At 45.1% G+C, this 19,942-nt stretch overlaps 1 protein-coding gene across 9 annotated transcripts in view; it reads left to right on the top strand.

Annotated features, from left to right (window-relative positions):
- C6H1orf159 (chromosome 6 C1orf159 homolog) overlaps window positions 1–7,801 on the top strand; it is a 32,081-nt gene extending 24,280 nt beyond the window's left edge. For 5 of the 9 annotated variants that reach the window (XM_088671615.1, XM_088671612.1, XM_088671616.1 and 2 more), the window contains 5 exons: window positions 1,425–1,491; window positions 2,249–2,383; window positions 3,089–3,114; window positions 3,539–3,566; window positions 5,103–7,801. In XM_088671615.1, coding sequence (XP_088527741.1) covers window positions 1,425–1,491; window positions 2,249–2,383; window positions 3,089–3,114; window positions 3,539–3,566; window positions 5,103–5,197 — 351 coding nt within the window. In that variant the 3' untranslated portion in view covers window positions 5,198–7,801. The remainder of the gene's footprint in view (window positions 1–1,424; window positions 1,492–2,248; window positions 2,384–3,088; window positions 3,115–3,538; window positions 3,567–5,102) is intronic. The other 4 variants (XM_060276211.2, XM_060276210.2, XM_088671611.1 and 1 more) reach the window with 1 other exon arrangement.
- Window positions 7,802–19,942: the final 12,141 nt, after the last annotated feature.

The following is a 19,942-nucleotide window of genomic DNA, read 5'->3' as shown; positions in this document are numbered from 1 at the left end:
AGGTGTATGAAATCATGTGTCGCAGGCAGAAAGTGGATAGGAAGACTTTCCCTCCCTCCCCCATAACATGAGAACTTGGGGGCATCCAGTGAAGCTTGGGAGATTCGGGACTAGGAAAAGAAAACACTTATTCACACAGCACATGGTTAAACTGTGGAACTCCCTCCCACTGGAGGCAGTGATGGCTGCCAACTTGGATGGCTTTAAAAGAGGATTGGTCAGATCAATGGAGGATAAGGCTTTTCACTGTGATGGCTGTGTTCTACCTCCACAGCCAGAGGCGGTATTCCTCTGAAGACCGTTTGCTGGGAATCGCAAGTGTGGAGGGAGCTGTTTCACTCAGGCCCTGCCTACAGGCCTCGCAGTGGTTTGCTGCTATGAGAACAGGATGCTGGATCCTGATGGGCCTTTAGGCTGATCCAGCTCCAAGGCTCTTCTTAAATTCCTTCTCAAGCATCCTGTTGATGCCCTTATTCTCTAGATCAGGCACCCCCAAACTTCGGCCCTCCAGATGTTTTGGACTACAATTCCCATCATCCCTGACCACTGGTCCTGTTAGCTAGGGATCATGGGAGTTGTAGGCCAAAGCATCTGGAGGGCCACAGTTTGGGGATGCCTGCTCTAGATTGCTTCCTCCCAACCATCCAACAGAGGTCACTACAGAGCACTTTTAGGCTTACTTTCCTGAGATACAGTTGTTCAAAGTTGTAATCATTCTTCTATTAGCCACGTTGCATATTTCCTATAGTGCCATCAGTGCACAAGAGCCGGTGTAACAAATGCTTGGGGATGTATCCAAAGTCTCTTACTCTGAGTAGGCCCACTGAAATTAGTGAAATGACCATGAGCTAGGAAGCCTCTCAAGTTTATAGCCCATCTTATCCCTAGACAGCCTTAAAACAGACAAAGCTTAGCTTTTGACCCTCTTTTTCCCACTTCACTTTAGCTGCAGGGGGAAATTACTCGCTGTTTTACACTGGGAGACAATGGGAGGCGCTCCCAAATGTTCCAAAGACAATTGCAAAAGTAAGACTAGTATGTGCTGTGAATACCGAATCAACACTAGTCGGGGGGGGGGATGTGTTTAGTAAATAGCAGTCCAGTGGCTCCTTAGTAGAGCATCACCTGCTTTGCATATCGGAGGTCCCAGGTTCAATCCCTGCATTATCCAAAAATGGTTGAGAAAGACTCCTCCCTGATAACTTGGAGAGCGGCTGTCAGTGTAGACAATACTGAGTTGGATGGACCAATGGTTTAAGACAGCTTCCTTTGTATCTTCCAAGGAGGGGAGTCTCGGCCCGTTGCATTATACGTAATCACAAAACCTAAAGCAGACCAAAGGGTGGGGTAGGTGGGTGGAATAGATAGATCACTTGAACCTAATGTGAATTAGGTAACGCTTTTTGCTCCTTTCCCCCACTGGTTCCCTTGTAGACGGTGCCAGAGGAATGAATTCCCAGATGAATCTAACGACTGGAACTCTGGGTGTAGGTGAGTAATTCTGAGAAGTGGGCTGCATATACTGAAGGGGGCTTTATCAGAAAGTGTTGCTCACACCCCAGTGTTTGTTCAGGTGGCTATGGCCTTGAACCATCCGCAAAGCTACTTCTGTTTTGCCCCACACCTTCGCACCATCTGAGCCAGATCAGCAGCCTCAATTGCTCTGTTTGTGAATTCTCCCTTCTGTTAATACTTCTGTTGCTTTAAGGCACTCATAGCCCCCTCCCATCCCACCTCGGGGAGATTTTCTCCCAGTTTGCTCCTGGAAAAGGAAATGGGATATAGCACCCTTAAATAGACAAATTTGGAAGTGATCAAACCTCAGGAGTCCAGACTGCATCCATCATCTGACAGTTCTCTCTCTCTTTTTAACCATTAAAGATGAAATTGCTAACAAAAGTATGTGTCCTGCTGTTGGAAACCAGTTGCTGCCACCCCCTCAAAAAAGAAAAAGAAAAAACCCTGAAGATTGTGTCTGACACATAATTTCATTATGTATATTTGTTGATTTTACCTGATTTTATAATTTTATTATGCCTTTTTAAAGTCTGCTTTAATTGCTAGTTTTTAAAGAATACATTGCACCGTTTTATGGAAAATGGCTTACTTTGTTTGTTTGTTTGTTTGTTTGATGGAGTGGCATATACATTTTTTTCTGAATAAATAATGACAGTTGCGGGGACCCAGTTTTGCCTGTGACGATGCTACTGTAGGAGGCCTATTCAGCCTCTCTGTCTCTCCCTCACAGGGGCCCCAGAAGTAGCCGCTTCTCTTATCTTTGGGACGTTCGTCATCAGCCTCTTCCTCATACTGTGCGTTGCTTCGTTCTTCTACCTCAAACGTGCCAACAAACTTCCAAATCTCTTCTACAGAAGGAGCAAAGGTATGCTGCTTCTGTCGCTTTCATCTTCAGCCAAGTTTTTTTTGGGGGGGGGGGTTGGATCCAGATCAACATGTTGGCACATCCCATCTTTCTTCCATCATGGAACTCAGGATGGCTTATGTGGGTCACCCAGGAGGTCTCCCACCTAGGCATTGACCAGACCCAGGCCTGGTTAAATCTCAGCAAGATGCAGCACCGTGGGTTCTCAATCTATGCCCTAGGATAAGTCTTTCCCCAACCTAGTATCCTCCAAATGTAGTTGAAGTGCAGCTTCCATCATCCCATCCTGCCCGAGACCAATGGAAGTTGCATTTCAGTACACATCAGTGTACACCAAAGGAGACATCAGCTTTCAAGTTAGACTGTTCCACTGTCAAGCAGTTCTTAGTGTTAAGACATTTAGCTGAAGTCTACTTCCTTGCAAACTCCCACCCATCACTTCTAGCTCTGCCATCTGGAACAAGAGAGAGCAAGTTTTGTAGCAGTGAGTTCCATGAGTTAAATACACAGAAGCAGCACTTCCTTGTTCCAGTCTTTGGGGATTTGAGCTGACCAGAACTACTTCCAGGTCATTTTGAAACAAGCATCCAGCATAGGGCAGCTTTGTGTGTACAATCTCGGCAACTGACATTGAACCACTTTGATCCCCAATAATACTACTACTACTACTCTCTCTCTCTCTCTTTTTTAACCCTTCATCTTTAGGGTCTGTTGTACAGTCTGCTGAATCAGTAAGTAAAACTCCAGCCTTTATCATTAATCTTGCTTAACAGGAGTAGCAATAAGTCTGGGTTTCTGGACACAGGCTTCGGGCTCCATAAAAGCTTTGTTTAAGAGCACCGAAACTAACAACAGTTGATCGCTTCTGTTGAAACCATTCCCAGTTCATTTCTTTTGGGGTGGTGGGTTACTGCTTCAGTCTGATGACTGAATTGTAGCAGAACTGTGTTTCGGGTTTCAAAACCTCTCAGATTTGTGCTCGGTGTGGGGCAGTTCCAAGAATGCAGTCCTCGGGGAGGACTGTGCCACGTATATACATGTAGAATCGGCTCTCAGATACACTGGAAAGTTTGGAGGAAGTGATATGAGACTTAGAAGAAAGTTCACTACCCCGAAACTTCTGAGATACCCTAATCTCCATTCTTATCTTTACAGGCATCAATGTTATCTCCACCGTCCTCAGGTAACGATTCCACCCCATCCCTTTGGTTTTTGCTCAAAGTCCCTTTTGTCAAGTGGTGGCAAGGAGAAGAAAAACTGAGAGCCCTTGCCTGGAAACTTTATTTTTAAACAGATATACGGCCTCCCCCTTTTAGAGTGCCATTTTTGTTTGCCTCTTGATTTGTGAAGCATTCCTTACAATAATCGCCGAAAAACCAAAACCTTTCTCAATGGCACCTTGCGGCATTAACACTGCTAATCAGGCCCCTCTCCGGTCATAAATGCAAAGCTTATATTGCCTCGTGAAAATGTTCTTTCCCCCCGCTTTAATAGCATATTTGGTACTTATGGGGGGGGGGTGCTTTAAAAGTAGATGGATTTCAGGCAGCGAGGGGTTTTATAGGCGCTCGAGAGAGAATTACTGAGCTGGTCGGGGCTGCTCGCAGCTCAGACTGTCTCCTGGGTTCCCAAGTGGCTCATTCTTAGTCTCGGTGGATTGAAAAGTGTCGTACAGCTTGGAATAGATGACAGATGGAACACAAAAAATATAGGGGGTAGTTTGAGTTCTTCCCACCCCACCCACCCATGTTTTTTCTTCTTCTAAAAAATAATTATAAAAAGCATTTGATGCTCAAAACCGTTCCTATTCCCTAGAAGTGCATGTAGTCTAATTGGAATATATTTCTTCTTTAAAGCTTGTTCGTACAAGAAGCCCTTGCACATAATGATTTTTCTAAAACAAAAAGTGCATGTATTTTATTTTTCCATTTATATCCCACCTTTTCTCCTAAGCTGTTCACGGTGTGGCATACATGGTTCTCCCTCTTTTCCAGTTAATCCCCACAGGTTAGGCTGAGAGACAGTGACTGTTTTGTGGCAGTTTTGAACTGGGGATTTGATCCCTAGTCTGACACTCTTAACTGCTATACCACCCTGGCTTTTAAAAAAATTGGGGGAGGCCTCTTAATCCAGAAATCCTTTCTCTGCCCCCTACCTTTTACATTCCGGGGCAGTGCTTTCTTGTGATGCAATAATCACAAAATTAAAAAAAAAGGTGTAGGTGAGTCACATATTTGGCCATGGAAGCCAATTGTCTTTTCGATGCCTGCTTGAAGGGCTACTTCTTCCAACAAATGCTTTTGGGAGAGATCTTTCCCAGTCTGCCTCTGTATTGGAATTTGTTTTTAATCGTTTTTATTGAGAGCGACAGTCAGTGTAGCTCCTACTGAGCTAGATGGACAAATTTGACCTGACACCGTACACTTCCTATGTTCCTATCAAGCACAGCCAGATATGGATGGTAGGAGTTGTAGTCTTTCACCCTCTGGTGGGCCACGGTTCTCCCACCTCTGCTCTAGGAAAACCCGATGCTGACCAGGGATCTTAAATAACTTTCAGCCACAAGCAAAGTGACCTTGTTCTCCCCCCCTCTCAAAAATCAACAAAAAAAATGGGGTGCAAGGAAGCAAAAGCAACATCGAAAGCTAATCCCTCCCCCAATTTCCTGTCTTAAGCAGTTAAGGTAATAGCATCTCCTTTTCACTTTCCTTTTCTGCAGTCCGTAAACCCCGCTACGTCAGAAGAGAAAGGTCACTGATGACTTCCGGTACCAGCACAACTATTTCTGCAGAGACCAGAGTCAGCAATGTGTAGCAGGCAGCCTTTGGAGCCCTGAGGAATTGTAAATACTGGCATGGCCGGCACGGTGCCCACGCACCCGGTTGCTAGCAAAAGTGCCAGCAAAACAGCTGAGGAAGTGGCCAGCTGGGAAGGGGGGGAAAGACGCCAGCAGCCTTGGATCCAACGAGCTTGTGCCAATGAAGCATGGAACGAAGACTCACGACCAGAGGAGTTCTGGAGAGGGGAGGCAGTTCAGTTAACTGCTCTCAGGCAGGCTGCCAATTCTGTTTTCTTTCCTGGATCGTAGCGAAAGGCTCTCCACTCCTCTTTTGGGACACTGCGTGCTCACTGCACGGCTGCTCCAGCTCCACCACCATCTCTCGGACTGTCAGGATACGGAGGTCTGGTTGGCAGCCTAGCTCCTGCGCTGCTGGGCCATTTCATTTTTGAGGAGGTGAACTGGCTTGCGGTGCCTGCTGCTCAGTGTGAAACACAAAAGTGCCATGTTTTTTTTTTAATGCCGGTGGGAAGCGTTTGGCATCTCTTAATGCAAAATTTTTGCAGCATGCCTTCAGGTTCTGAGATGCGAGCTAGGCTGCTAGCCAGGAACTGCTCTTCCAGCGCACCATGCAAGTCGCTTTCTCTCTCTCTCTCTTTTTAAACAAGTGGGTTTTGAACGAGGCCTTAAGCTTATTGCAGTGTTGTCAATGCCGAGCTGCTGAAAGATTTTTATTTTCTTCTCCCCCTTCCTCTGTATTTCATGATGGCGGGCAGTAGAATTTCCTTTCAGGTTTATCCACTGAGCTCACCCAGCTCTAGGCGGCTCTGCTGGTCTTTTGATGTGTGTGCTTGCCAGTGCACAGAGGCAAGAGTGGCCAAACCATTGTGAGCAAGAAGCACACTCGGTGGCCTCTCATCTCCAAATGTTTGGAACAGGAGAGGTGGGAATTTGCAAATACTGCAATAGTTGATCCATTTGTTTCGTATTTTTGCACTCTATTTTCCTACTCCTCAAGCTCTGCATCCTTCGTGGGAAACTGGAGCCCTCCAAACTGCTAGACTACAGTTCCCATCGTCTCTGATGGTTGGTTGTGTGCCCTAGGGCTGGCTAAGGGCTGGGAATCCAGTAACATCTGAAAGGCCACCCCTGCTTTCTGTATCCTTTATATCAGCAGTAGTGAAGCTGGTGCTATCCAGCTCTGATGGCACTACAACCCCCATCATTTCTGACTGTTGGCCGTCCTGCTGGGGCTGATGGGGGTTGTAGTTAAGCAACATCTGGAGGGCACCACAGTGGCTTCGCCTGTTTTAGATGATGCCTGGTACCTTTTACAGAGCCGTTCAGTGGTGGAGACGCAGTGTCAACTGTGCAGCCATGTTTCTTGCCTCTGTAAGAGCCAGAAAACCTGCTCCCCGTCTCTGGCGTAGCTTTCACAATGCAGATAATTTTTTGACCCTCACAGACTAAAGGGTCCTTCCTGCCTGTCCAAGGAGGATACAGGATGCAGTCAGGGTAAGTGCAGAAATGTCTCACGGTGGGGGCGCTTTAATCTCTTTGGGTTGTATCCTACTCAGAGTAGACCCATTGAGCCTTGCGCCTTCATATCAGTGGGCCCACTCTGAGTAGGACATCATTGGATGGAACCCTCTCATTCATTTTAATGAGCCAAGATGTAGCTTTGAAATGGTCCTTCCTAAGCTGGGAGCATCCTCATTTTCTTCAGTTTATGTGTTTTTAAACAATGCTTTTGAGCCTCGTCAGGATGAAAGGGGGGGCATCCCCACCCCTCCTCAAGTTTTTAGGTTGCTACAAATCAAATGTAGAACCACCCAAGGAAGTATCTCTGACTTGGTCCCCACAGAAGACTTTGCAGTCTTGAACCTTTCTCCAAAGGCAAATGGTTTATTTCTTTATGGGGAGTCCTCAACCTTCACTTGCTTATATTTATATCTTTTATTTAAATGCAGGTGCCATTTCTTGAGATCAGAATCCTAAGGGGTTTTTGTATATTAGCTTCTCTTCTTCTCCCTCCACCTTTTACAATCTCTCAGATTCCCCGCAAGTGAAAACATGCCTGGGAAGAGACCAGTGGAGATTCCAAAACTTCTTTTTTCCCCCCTGGGTGGACATATTACTATGCAATGATGCCATGCAAGGAAACCGCCTCCCCTTGCTCAGATGCAATCTCCCTTTTTGTAAAGCCAGTACTCTCCCCTTCCTTGTGCATTTAGGTTGGTGGTGCTCCCCTTTCACCCCAGGCACAGTTCTGACAAAAGTCCTTATTTCTGCTAGGCTGTCTGATGCCCTGCCTTGTCCCCAAAGCACATGCCTCTATTTTCTAATAGATGGTTGAAGTCACTCTGGTGTGTGTGTGTGTGTGTGTGTGTGTGTGTGTGTGTGTGTGTGTTCACACCGTTCAATGCAGGGAAATCTGTTCTTGCCAGTGTAGTTGGGGGGGGGGGTTGTATCTCCTTTTTGTGCCATTCCAGTGGAAAAGAGGCAAGTGTGGGCTGCTTTATTATTATTATTTTACTCTCACTGTTGTGTCAAATGCAGACTTGTCTTTGTGTACATCTCTCCCCACACTCTTACTTTTCCCTTTTCACTGGCTTTAATAAAAGCACACAAAGTCCTGAGTTCAGTGTATTCATTTTTAAAGCTGGCTGGTTTTAGCATTTGCCCCTAGTTTTGGAAATGAGGTGCTAGGAGTTCTCCCTCTTCAGGTCAGAGGTGGGCATCGTGGGGACAAATTACCATTCCTATGGCAAATACGGATTTGATTTTCTGATGTCTCTGTCAGGTTTATGCATGTAGATCTGTCTTCATCTTGCTCCTTGATCTTGACAATCAGCATGGTGGGTTTTTTTGGGGGGGGGTTGCCTGTTATGTTAAAAATACAAGCAATGTGCATAATATATTCTTACACTTATACATATTTAAACTCCAGGCTTCCTAAAGTAACCAGCACAACCGTGAATTATTTTTAACTGCATAAAAATACTTTCTGTATTAATGTGACCATAAGTCAATGCATTAATATCTGTGGGTCTGCTCTTATTAGGACTTGGTTGAATGCAACCTGTTGCCCCATGTGGTGCTTGTATATTTGGATAGAAGACTCATCTCTTTTGCATATGCTTCGGCTTTCTTTAAAGGTCTGCTTGAACAGCTTGGCCCTAAGCCCAGTGGTCAGTACAAGAAGCGGTTCCATGCAAAGCTTGATCCGGTCAGATCAGTCAAATCCCATGCATATATCAATTTAAAACAGATTACTCCCCCCACCTCAGTGGTGAATGAAAGTTCCCTGCATTGTATCGAGGGTAGTATACAGCAGCGCTCATCTAAACTTAGTGTGGTGTACTGGTTAGAGCAGGCATGCCCAAACTTCGGCCCTCCAGATGTTTTGAACTACAATCCCCATCATCCCTCACCACTGGTCCTGTTAGCTAGGGATCGTGGGAGTTGTGGGCCAAAACATCTGGACGGCCGCAGTTTGGGGATGCCTGAGTTAGAGTCCTGCATTAGGACCTGGGAGACCAGGGTTCAAATACCCACTCAGCCATAAACCTCACTGGGTATGACCTCCTTGCCTCTCAGCCTATCCCACAGAGTAGTTGTGGGGTTTAAATGGGAGAGGAAGAGAAGTGCATACGCCATGTTCCGCTCCTTGGGATATGGATGTAGTAATAATAAATGAACTGTGCTGGAAGTTCTTTAGCAAAAGGGGGTGATCCAATATAGCAGATGTCTGTAGGCAAACATGAGGCCTGCAGACTTGAGGCTGAAGTGCAGAGGTGAGGTGTGTGCCAGATCTTGCCAGACTTCTTTCTCGTGGCAGTTTTTTCTATGCAGGCTGCATGCGTGGGGCCACATCCGCACCACACATTTAAAGTGCTGCGATAACACTTTGGCTTTCTCCCAGAGAATCCTGGAAACTGCCGTTTGCTGTAGAGAGACCCCCTATTCCCCTTACAAAGGTACAATTCCCAGAATGGTTTAGTCGTCAGTCCTTCTTCCTAGAGAACTCCTCCAGAAATTGTAGCTCTGTCAGGGGATGAGGGCATTCCCTAACAGCTCCCAGTACCAGCTGGCCTTTCCCCTGAACCTCTTTCCATCCACCAATAACTGCCTTATCCTATGTCATTTTGTGGCATCACAGGCAGTCCAACGCCAATGGCAACAACTGAGGAACCAGTGTCTTCAGACCGCACAGTTGTGGGTGCACCTCAGCAAGTTGACTTAATTGTGTGTGTTTTATGAACAAATGATTATAGCCCACTCTTCATATGTACTGCTAATGGGTGGGAGAACATCATAAAACTGGGCGCTGAGTTTTGCTTTGTTTTTTGGAACAAGTGCTGCATTCCAAACCTTCCAGGGACTCTGTTCCAGTGCTGGGAAAGGTCAAAGGCATAGGGAAGTAGAGCAACGAATGTGACTCTTCCCTTTGCGCCATCTGTGCAAAAGTCTTAAAAGAGGTTGCTTTTTTTTTACGCCCCCCCCCTCCCCAATCTCTTGATCCAGTTAAGCAGGAAAGATAACCACAGTTCAAGGAAACTTTCCAACCAGGTGAAAAATAGGTGAAGGGGCGGAGAGCTATATTTCCCAGAGTTCCCTGGGAAGAGGGGATCGAACCATTCTGCAGAATTCTACTTCCATGAAGGAACCCTTCATAAACTACCTCTCCCAGGATTTGAGGTGGGGAGCTATGACTGTTTTAAAGTGGCATGATACTGCTTTTAAAAGTATGGTGCGAATGTGACCTTAAAAGTCGGTTCCTGGCTCCGGTAGTGGAAGTTTTGTTTCATATATTTTTTATTAATCGTTTTATCAACACACATCAAAAAAGATACAAAATACAAAAATACAAATACAAAAAACATCAAAATACAAAAATACACTTTCAAACAACATACAACATAAAAATATATCATCCACAATCCATTTTTATATTCATTGTCTTCTGGCTTCCCCAGTTCCCCACTATCTGATTTTCCACTTTTATAAACTCCTGTAGCAGTTTCTAAATCATCTTTCTTACCCATCATATAATCCCTTTAACACTTCAAAATTTCATCTTATATATCATCTACCATAGTCTCTCGCTTTCAATCTTATATTATCTCCCTATTGCCTTAACTTCTTTATTTTCCTGGATGTTCAAAATCTAATTGTCAAATACGTTCCCTATATATATTTTAAATTTCTTCCAATCTTTTAGAACTTTGTCACTTGTTTGGTCCCGGAGTCTTCCTGTCAATTCTGCCAATTCCATATAATCCAACATTTTCATTTGCCATTCCTGCATCGAAGGCAATTCCTCTTTTTTCCAGTACTTTGCTATTAAAATCCTAGCAGCTGTGGTGGCATACATAAACAAATTAACATCTTCTTTGGGAATTTCTCCCCCCCCCCTAGTGGAAGTTTTGGTCCTTGTAGTGTCATGTGCCCTCCTGCCCTCTAGAGGGAGCATTGTCACTGTGGTTAGCTCCCCTAGAAAGGACAGCCATTCATTTCCAGAGTAGGAAGATCGCATCAAATGAGCCCTGCAGGATCCATCATTCTCTTTGCACAACACCCAACCAGACGATTGATTGATTGATTATTTTCTATATCGCTTAATATATTAAAGATATCTCTTAAGAAAACGAAGCGACAACAGAAAGCTTAAACAAAATATTACAAAAATACACGGTTACATATGTGCCCCTTGGGCAACTTCCAAGAGGACACTCAGCCCTCTCCTGCTCATGGTCTTTAGCAAATGGTAATTCAGAGTCAGTTTGGAAAGGAAAGCAGCATTCTTGGAATTCTCTTTGATGGAGGTGGCAGGGTGAGGGGGGTGGGAATGTTAATGCTTTTACTGGCTCCTTTATTGACGTCTGCGGGAGAAAATGAAGAGGCCGCCATCCTAACACTTCTAGTTTGTTCTTAAAATATTCACAGCGGTGTATTGAAAGTTGAATGAGCCACACACACAGGCAGAAAAAGGAAAAAACTTGACACACGGCCAAAGCAGCTTGATTTACACAATGGTTAAAACCAATTTTGGGTTTTTTAGAAAACCGCCAAAGGTAGCGAGAGAACAGCGTGGTGTTGAAAACATCTACTTCTCTACTTGAGTGCCAAAAAAAACCACCTTTCTTTTTTCACCCTGTAAAGTCTGTCTTGCTGTAAAATATTAGCCGAAAAGCTTTTGATGGGGGTGTGTGGTCCACTGTGAAAACTGCACTAAGCTGCGTTGTCAAAGCAAGGAGATGATTGCATACTATTCAAAGTGAAGTGATATTGGGGAAAGAAGAATGAAGAGTGGGGGGGGGAGAGAAATCGTTTTAAAAAAGCACTTGAAGGCAAATTTGTCAGTTAACCAGCCCCTGACCGAAACAGAACGACCTTCGTCAAGATGACAGGCGCGAAGTCCCAGCTGTTGGGTGTCTGCTTGAAAGAACAAGAATCAAACAGCGAGGGTAAGATGTGGGTGACAGCACCCACGGTGTATTCTGCATACCTGAAACAAGTTTTCTGCCCCCCCTCCGCCGCCCCCAATCCCATCCCACTAAGAAGGAAAAAAAACAGCTGTGACATGAGCTGGCGTTGCATGCCTCAAAGAGAAAGCGACAGGCAAAATGACTTTAAAAACAATAAGTTGTAAAGGCGCTGTGCATGCTGGAAGGCTGATGCCCAATTAGGCTTGCTTCGGAATTTCTCCTGCCAGCATCCTGACACTCGGGCTGAAGCAAAACGCAAAGGGGGGGGGCAGCGGCGGCCTGTGCATCAAATAACCAGCAACATCTGTGCTGCTTTGCAGCGGGAGTTTCTCGCTAGCAACTCAAGAACAAAATGCCACGGTTATTGTCGAGAGAGGAAACGTCCTCTTTAAAAAGAACACACTGCACCGATATTTTTTGCCTAAGGGGTTTCAGCTGAAACACTGACTGGTGTTTTCGCACAGCGTACAGAACTGACAGATTTAAAAAAGGAAAGGGCGGGGGGAAGCATACTGAGTCAGTATAATTTTCACCGGCGCGGGTTGCCAATGTGGTGCCCATGGGCTCTCCTGTGTCCCAGGTGCCCACAGTCTTCTCTCCCACCCTGCCGAAGTCAGGCATTCTATGGCTGCATTCCCATGGCAGCTTATTCCAATTTCACATTTCCCCACATTACATTTAGGCTTCCACAAGATGTAAAAAGCCCCTTTTGGACCTATAGTGAAAAATACAGCGCTTATTTAGCACCCGTTTCCATATTATCTGCAAAGCACTTCTATCCGCACAACTCATAATTAGCTGACTGAATTTTGTAGCCTAAGAGTTGCCTAAGTCTTCCTGGCTGTTGCGAGGTGGAACTTGATGGTGACATTAGAGCAGGGCAGACAAAAGAGGCACAGGAAACTGCCTTTCACTGAGCCAGACCATTGGTCCATCTAGCTAACTATTGTCTACACTGGCGGGCAGCCAGAGTTTCAGGCTGGGGATGGCCATGCTGGCTATGAGCTTCCTCCTTTGCCCTTTGGCTCTGCCTGTCATTGACTCTTGTGGCACCTTCTGTTGGGCTCCCTGTTCTATCCTTCCCAAGGAAGGGCACTGACCCTCGCCTCCTTTATTCTGGGGATAAAGGTGCTTGAGTCATCTTTTTTTAAAAAAAAAAAATTGCAGATAAGCTCATGAACAACTTGGCATGAAAGCTTGACTGAACAGTTCCAGGAACAGTATGGTCAGAAGTTCTATCTGGTGGCCTTGGATCTTGGCTCTAGAGAATATTTCCTGGTGCTTACGAGCAGCATAGCAGGAGAATTTCTGGATCTTGGATGAATCTTACAACTTCCTCTTTGGCTTGGCCGGGTCAAAGTCAAAAGAATATAGTCCTGCGAAGGACTCCATGCATGAAGCATGAAGTGTTGTGAGGAGAAATCTAGGGCAGTCTGCCCTTTTGAGCTTCAGAGTTTAGTAGATATTTGTGTAGCCCACTTTAGTTCCATATGAGGAAAGATGGACTATCAAGTCAATGGCTAACACCAGCTGTATGTAGCATTCTTTGCATGCAAAAAAAATTAAAATCCCAGGTTCAATTCCTGGCATCTCCAGGTAAATTGGGTAGGCATGGGGGCTGGATCCAGGCCAATCGCCTTCTAAATCCGGCCCGCAGAGGGTCCGGGAATCAGCCTGTTTTTACATGAGTAGAATGTGTCCTTTTATTTGAAATAATAATAATAATAATAATAATAATAATAATAATAATAATAATAATTTTATTTATACCCCGCCCTTCCCAGTCAAGACCGGGCTCAGGGTGGCTAACAACAAAAATATCAAAACAAGCATAAAAGAAACAATTCAATTAAAATACAGATTAAATACAATGTTAAAATTCAATTTTAAAATGGGAATCTACAAGTGGAACCTCACTTAAATATCTGTAGGATAAAACCTTAGGGGAGGGTAACACCGGGGTCAGACTGAGTCAGTCCAAAGGCCAAACGGAACAGCTCTGTCTTGCAGGGACTACGAAGAGATGACGACTCCTGCTGGGCCCTAGTCTCCTGAGAGAGAGAGCGTTCCACCAGGTCAGGGCTACTACTGAGAAGGCCCTGGTCCTGGTCGAGGCCAGTCTAACCACCTTGTGACTCGGGATCTCCAGTATGTTATTATTTGTGGACCTTAATGTCCTCTACAGGGCATACCGGGAGAGGCGGTCCCGCAGGTACGAGGGTCCTAAGTCACATAAGGCTTTAAAGGTCAAAACCAGCACCTTAAACCTGACCCTGTACTCCACCAGGAGCCAGTACAGCTGGTAAAGCACTGGATGAATGTGATCCCGCGGCGAGGACCCCGTAAGGAGTCTCGCCGCGGCATTCTGCACCTGCTGGAGTTTCTGGGTTAAAATGCATCTCTGGGTTAATTGTGGGGAATTCGTTCAATCTTTTTTTCAAAATATAATCCACACACACCAACAAGGTCTGAGGGACAGTGGGCCAGCCCCCGGCTGAAAAAGTTTGCTGACCCCTAGACTAGGAGATACCTCTGTCTGAAGTCCTGGAGAGCTGCTGCCAGTCAGTGTAGACATTACTGGTCTGACTTAGTACGATTCCTATGTCCCTATTCTGTTTAGGAACTTCCAAGGATTTGAACATATCAGTGGAAAGGACCTACTCTCAAAAGCAAATTTAAAAGTGGGTAGTTAACTGCTTTTTTTTTTTTTTTTTAAAAAGGAATTATGATCATGATTCTGAACTTAATGGTATTATTTATCACATTCAAATTATGGTAAGCCAGGGTTGCAGTTTTGAGAGTGGGGGCCCTCCTGTTCACTCTAGAGAGTGGGGCCCTGGACATCTCCCCTGAAGACCTGCCTTCATATGATAAGCACATAAGGAGAGCCAGGGGACCATCGAGTCCAGCATCCTGTTCTTTCACTGGCCAACAGCATGATATGCAGTAAGCCCCTCCAACTCCCCACGGCTGTTGCATGTCTGTCTATTGCAACACCAGAGGCCTTTGTCACTCAAGTCACTACTAATTTGCTTGCAATTACTGTTTAATCAAAGAGGGCTGAAGGCTAATTGATATTGTGAATTCATGGCCCACATTATGCAACACGCTTTTTTCTTTTTTTTAAAGGCAGGTCACTTGGCCATGACCAGTTCCAGTCGTCTCTCGTCCATCATTTGACTGCAGTCCTCTCTATTTTGCAACCAGAATGGCGAAACTCTTACAAATGGAATCTGCTCTGAGTGGAGATGACTATTTTATTATTAGGCTGCCTGTCAGTAAGCTTTTTATTATGTTTTTATCATGGATGTTCTGTAATGTGTTTTTAATGCTGTACAACTTTTGATAAAGGACAGTATATTAATAGAAACAGCAACAACAGTAATAATAATAATAATAATATCCACGAGTTCTAGCGTTATGAGAGAGAGAAACTTCTCTATCCTCTCTCTCTTTACCATGCATAATTTTATAAACTTCTATCATGTTCCCTCTTCCTTGCCTTTTCACTAAACTAAAAAGCCCCCATTGCAGCAGTCTTTCTTCTTAGGGAAAATACTCAGTTCCCTTGATCTTTATGGCTGCTCTTTAAATTCCAAAACTGTCCAAAATAAATGGCAGAAGAGGATGGTGTCTTCCGCCTCCCTGAGGACCTGTGGGGTTGAAAGGTGGTTTTCATTTAAAAAAACATACCTAATAAATAAAACAAAATCAAAACTTATTCTGTGGCCACAGCTGTTTCCCAAGAACTTGGCAGTATGATGCCAGGCTCAAAACTCGCATGATTCAAAATTCTGTTCCATCAGTCACTTGACTTGCTGCTCAGTGTACCCATGTGAGGGCCACAGGTCTGGGCAACGCCCATTATTTCAGAGTGAGTGTGAACGGGAAGAGAGACTGACACATCAAGCCCTTTTCCATATTCTCCAATAAACGTATAGGTCAATTTGCATACGTGCCTCATCTGCAGAAAGGAGTTGATAATTAATAGCAAAGGTCAAAGCACTCCTCCGCCCCTTTTTCTAAATCCAGATGGCTTTATAGAAATGTCAAATCCTGGTATGTGACTATTTACCAGCCTGTCTCAATCCAACTGGAACGAGGCCCAGATCCCCCCACGAAACAGGCCCAGCTTGACTCAGGATTGGGGCCGTGGACAAATGCAGTGCACAGCCCTGGCCTTTCCCTCCAGGGCAACAGAGTAGAAGCCTGTGCCAATTTGTGTGTGGCAGCCCTTCAGATATTTGGAGACTGCTATCCAGGATGTTGTTGTTGTTTAGTCATTTAGTCGTGTCCGACTCTTCGTGACCCCATGGACCAGAGCACGCCAGGCACTCCTGTCTTCCACTGCCTCCCGCAGTTTGGTCAAACTCATGTTCGTAGCTTCGAGAACACTGTCCAACCATCTCGTCCTCTGTCGTCCCCTTCTCCTAGTGCCCTCCATCTTTCCCAACATCAGGGTCTTTTCCAGGGAGTCTTCTCTTCTCATGAGGTGGCCAAAGTATTGGAGCCTCAGCTTCACGATCTGTCCTTCCAGGGAGCACTCAGGGCTGATTTCCTTAAGAATGGATAGGTTTGATCTTCTTGCAGTCCATGGGACTCTCAAGAGTCTCCCCTAGCACCATAATTCAAAAGCATCAATTCTTCGGCGCTCAGCCTTCTTTATGGTCCAGCTCTCACTTCCATACATCACTACTGGGAAAAACAAAGCTTTAACTATACGGACCTTTGTAGGCAAGGTGATGTCTCTGCTTTTTAAGATGCTGTCTAGGTTTGTCATTGCTTTTCTCCCAAGAAGCAGGCGTCTTTTAATTCCGTGACTGCTGTCACCATCTGCAGTGATCAAGGAGCCCAGGAAAGTAAAATCTCTCACTGCCTCCATTTCTTCCCCTTCTATTTGCCAGGAGGTGATGGGACCAGTGGCCATGATCTTGGTTTTTTTGATGTTGGGCTTCAGACCATATTTTGCGCTCTCACCCAGGAAACTAAACCTGTGACGTACAGATTCACACCGTAGGAAGTGGAGTGTGTTACTTTGGCTTGCAGAGGGGATGTAGGAGGTAGGAGGAGGAATGTAGGAGGATGTAGGAGGTATATAGTTGTAATATCCTCCCAGGTTTTTAAAATAAACCTTTCCATGCAGAAAACTAGTGAGAAAGGAACCGAAAGTAGCAGCGAACTGAGCATGCTCAGAAGTAATTTTTAAAATTCCCTTCTATGGGAGAGACTATAGCTCGGTGCCAGAGCACCTGGTTTGCCCACAGAAGGTCCCAGGTTCGATCCCCAGCATCTCCAGATAGAACTGGGAAAGACCCCTGGCGATCTGCTGCCAGTCAGTGTAGACACTACTGAGCTTAATAGACCAATGGTCTGACTTGGTATAAGATATCTTCCTGGTTAAACCAAAGTTCAGGTGTAGTAGAACTTGGGCAGATCAAAGCTGCAAAACAGAGTGAGTGCCATTCATCCACAGTAATGGGACTCAAAGTACCATATGGCTCCAGTAGGACGAAAAATGCTCAAAAGGTTGCATGTAAAATTAAGTTTAATAACAGCAGTGATTTCTCCATAAGTGCTGCAGGCTCAGCTCTGGTTTACCTAACAAGAACGCAGAGGACAATTGCACAACAGCCCGTGGTGCTATGGTGATTTGGCACAGCTCCAGAAGAGGGTTGGACGGCACGTAGCATAAATCTCTATTCATTAAATATGGCTCTTTACACTGGGATTTCTGTAATACTGATGGGCCTTGGGCTTGTTTTTTTGTTTTGTTTTTTTTAAGCTAGTTTGGCACTTCAGGGGAGAATCACTTTCTGAAACAATATACAAACTGGAAGACAGCCATCCCTCAAAATTTAGACTTATCCCACCCCCATCATCCACCCTCCCACCCCCTATCTACCTCGTTTCCCCTCTTTCTTCTTAGTGTCTCAACAAATTAAACCGATTTACAAAAATGATATATTTTAAAATATGAGACACATTGCACACACCTTTGTAATTCAAGAAATCTTTAATTAAAAAATACTTTTTTTAAAAAAATAGACTTATCTGAATTTTGCAATACAATTCTCTGGCCAAGCATGAAAGCATATATTACTGAAAACTGCATGGAGATGCATTCTATTAGGGAAATTCACAAACTGATGTGGAAATGTGGAGAACTCAATGTAAGACTGGGAAAATGAGAAGCCGAGAGAAACGGAAATTGACCGATTTGCCCATCCCTAAAGTTATTTTGCCCTTGTCACTATTACTCAACTAGTGTCAGAAACTGAGATGTGAAAGCTAGGAGCTAAATGGCACCTTAAACTTAGGTTATGGGTGCAACCATGGAATGTCTAGGCATGCTTTTTTATAACAATACAAAGCTTAAACAAACTGCAGCTAAAAAATTATATTTTTTCACAAGGTCTAGTCCTTCCCCTGCCCACCCCCCTAATATTCTTAAGAGAGTCTGTTCTCCAGTCTTCAGAGAGTAGCTGGAAGTGGGGAGGCAGGAAAAGGTCCTCCTTTCCTTCCACTCTGCAGTTTTAACCTGAAATCTTAGGCACAGTACTGCACCCAGAGCTCAGAAACTGCTTGCGCTAATGAAATTCCCTGTACAAAATGTTCCCAGAACAATGCAAAGTTTGAATACTGCACTCAGCCTAATCTACCTTTCAGGGTTGTTGCAAGGATAAAACAGGGGAGACCATCGGTACCTTGGGTGAAATAATAATAATAAAATGAAATTAATTGGCATGATGGCTGAACAGAGCCTCTTTCCCAATCAGGCTGCTTTTGGGGGTTCCTCTCTTAGTAGAACGCTTTTTGCTTTTTTATTTTAAAGAAACTTCTGCAAACCTGGAACCTCCCTCTTACAAGGGGGAAGTACAACTATGCTCGTGCCTGAGAACTGGAAAACAAAGGGATGGTTATGTAACTTTCCAAGGGTATTAATAAATGTTGTTCTCGCTTTTATTTTTATTGCACCAACTCTGTCCCCACTGTCTTTTAAAGGTTCCCAGAAAGCTTGGCGAGGTGTCAGAAGTACTGCTCATAAACCGCTATTGCTCTGTCACCGTTGTTTCCCTGCGTCACGCATTTTATCAATCTCCATAAAGGAACATTTATGGCCCAAACAACGCCTGCCCATCTCCTTTCTTGAGAGCGCTTTGCATGTGCAGGAGCTGGCAGAGGAGGCGGGTGTGGCTGTGTCATTTCTAAGTACAGGTGGGTTTACATACAGCCTGAGATCAGCATCTCTTTCGACTGAATCTGGTACCTAATTCCCAGGACTTGGATATTCAAGAGGCTTTATACAGTTTCTGTGTAAGCTTAAGACTTGATTGTTGCAATGCACTCTATGTGGGGCTACGCTTGTGTCTGCTGGTGTGGTAAGTGCTGTGGCTAGACCTTTTATGGGGACAGGATACCACCCGCACATAACTCCAGTGCTCAAAAGCTTGCAAAAAGTATACTCAAAAAGTATGCTACTGGCCCAGGTTCAAGGTTCTTGTATTAATTTACGAGGCCCTGAACAACTTGGGTAGAGGATACCCTTAAGCACAACCAGCCCGCCCATGAGGCAGACTGAAGCAGCTGCCTCGAGCGGTGGATGGAGGGTGGAGAGGAAAGCACACTACTGAGCATGTGGCCCCTTGAATGTTGCCTAGAAGGGAATGTGGCCCTCAGGATGGAAAACACCCCCCCTCTCCTGCTCCTCCCCTGCCTTAGCAGACGGCAGAATGGTGACAAAAGTCTGTGAGTCAACTGAACTGGATGTCGGGGGTAGGAAATGTCCATGCTACACACATGCACACACAGTTATCCCACCCTACTGTGCTCCCTGTTTGGCTAACATGCACCGGGTCTTAATTGCCCAGAGCTGATTGTAGATGTTTTGGTTGCTGGAGCAACAGAAGCAGTAACGTGTTTGGCCACAACACGACTCCTGCTTCGGCTAGTTTCTTGGCTCTACGTTTTGAAGGCAGGAGAAGGAGGGCAGTAGCTGAGTGGCAAAGAGCCAGCTTTGTGTGCCAAAGTTCCCTGGTTCAATCTAGGACATCTCTAGTTTAAAAGGATCTGGGAGCTAGCGCTGGGAAACGCAGCTGAGACTAGTGCCATATTCACACCATACTTCTAAACATAGGTGCCAACTCCCAGATTGAAAAATCCGGGATCGGCAGCGGCGCGGCACCGGAAGTCGCGCTGTGGCCATTTTGGAACTGGGCAGAGCAGCACCGGAAGTTGCTTCTACGCATGCTCTGCCCATTTCCAAAATGGCGCAGCACCAGAAATCGCTTC

This window comes from Zootoca vivipara, chromosome 6 (genome assembly GCF_965207765.1).
Source record: "Zootoca vivipara chromosome 6, rZooViv2.hap1.1, whole genome shotgun sequence".
Taxonomy (NCBI): Eukaryota; Metazoa; Chordata; class Lepidosauria; order Squamata; family Lacertidae; genus Zootoca; species Zootoca vivipara.
The sequence above is the reverse complement of the archived record's forward strand: the minus strand, read 5'-3'. Positions and strand labels throughout refer to the sequence as shown.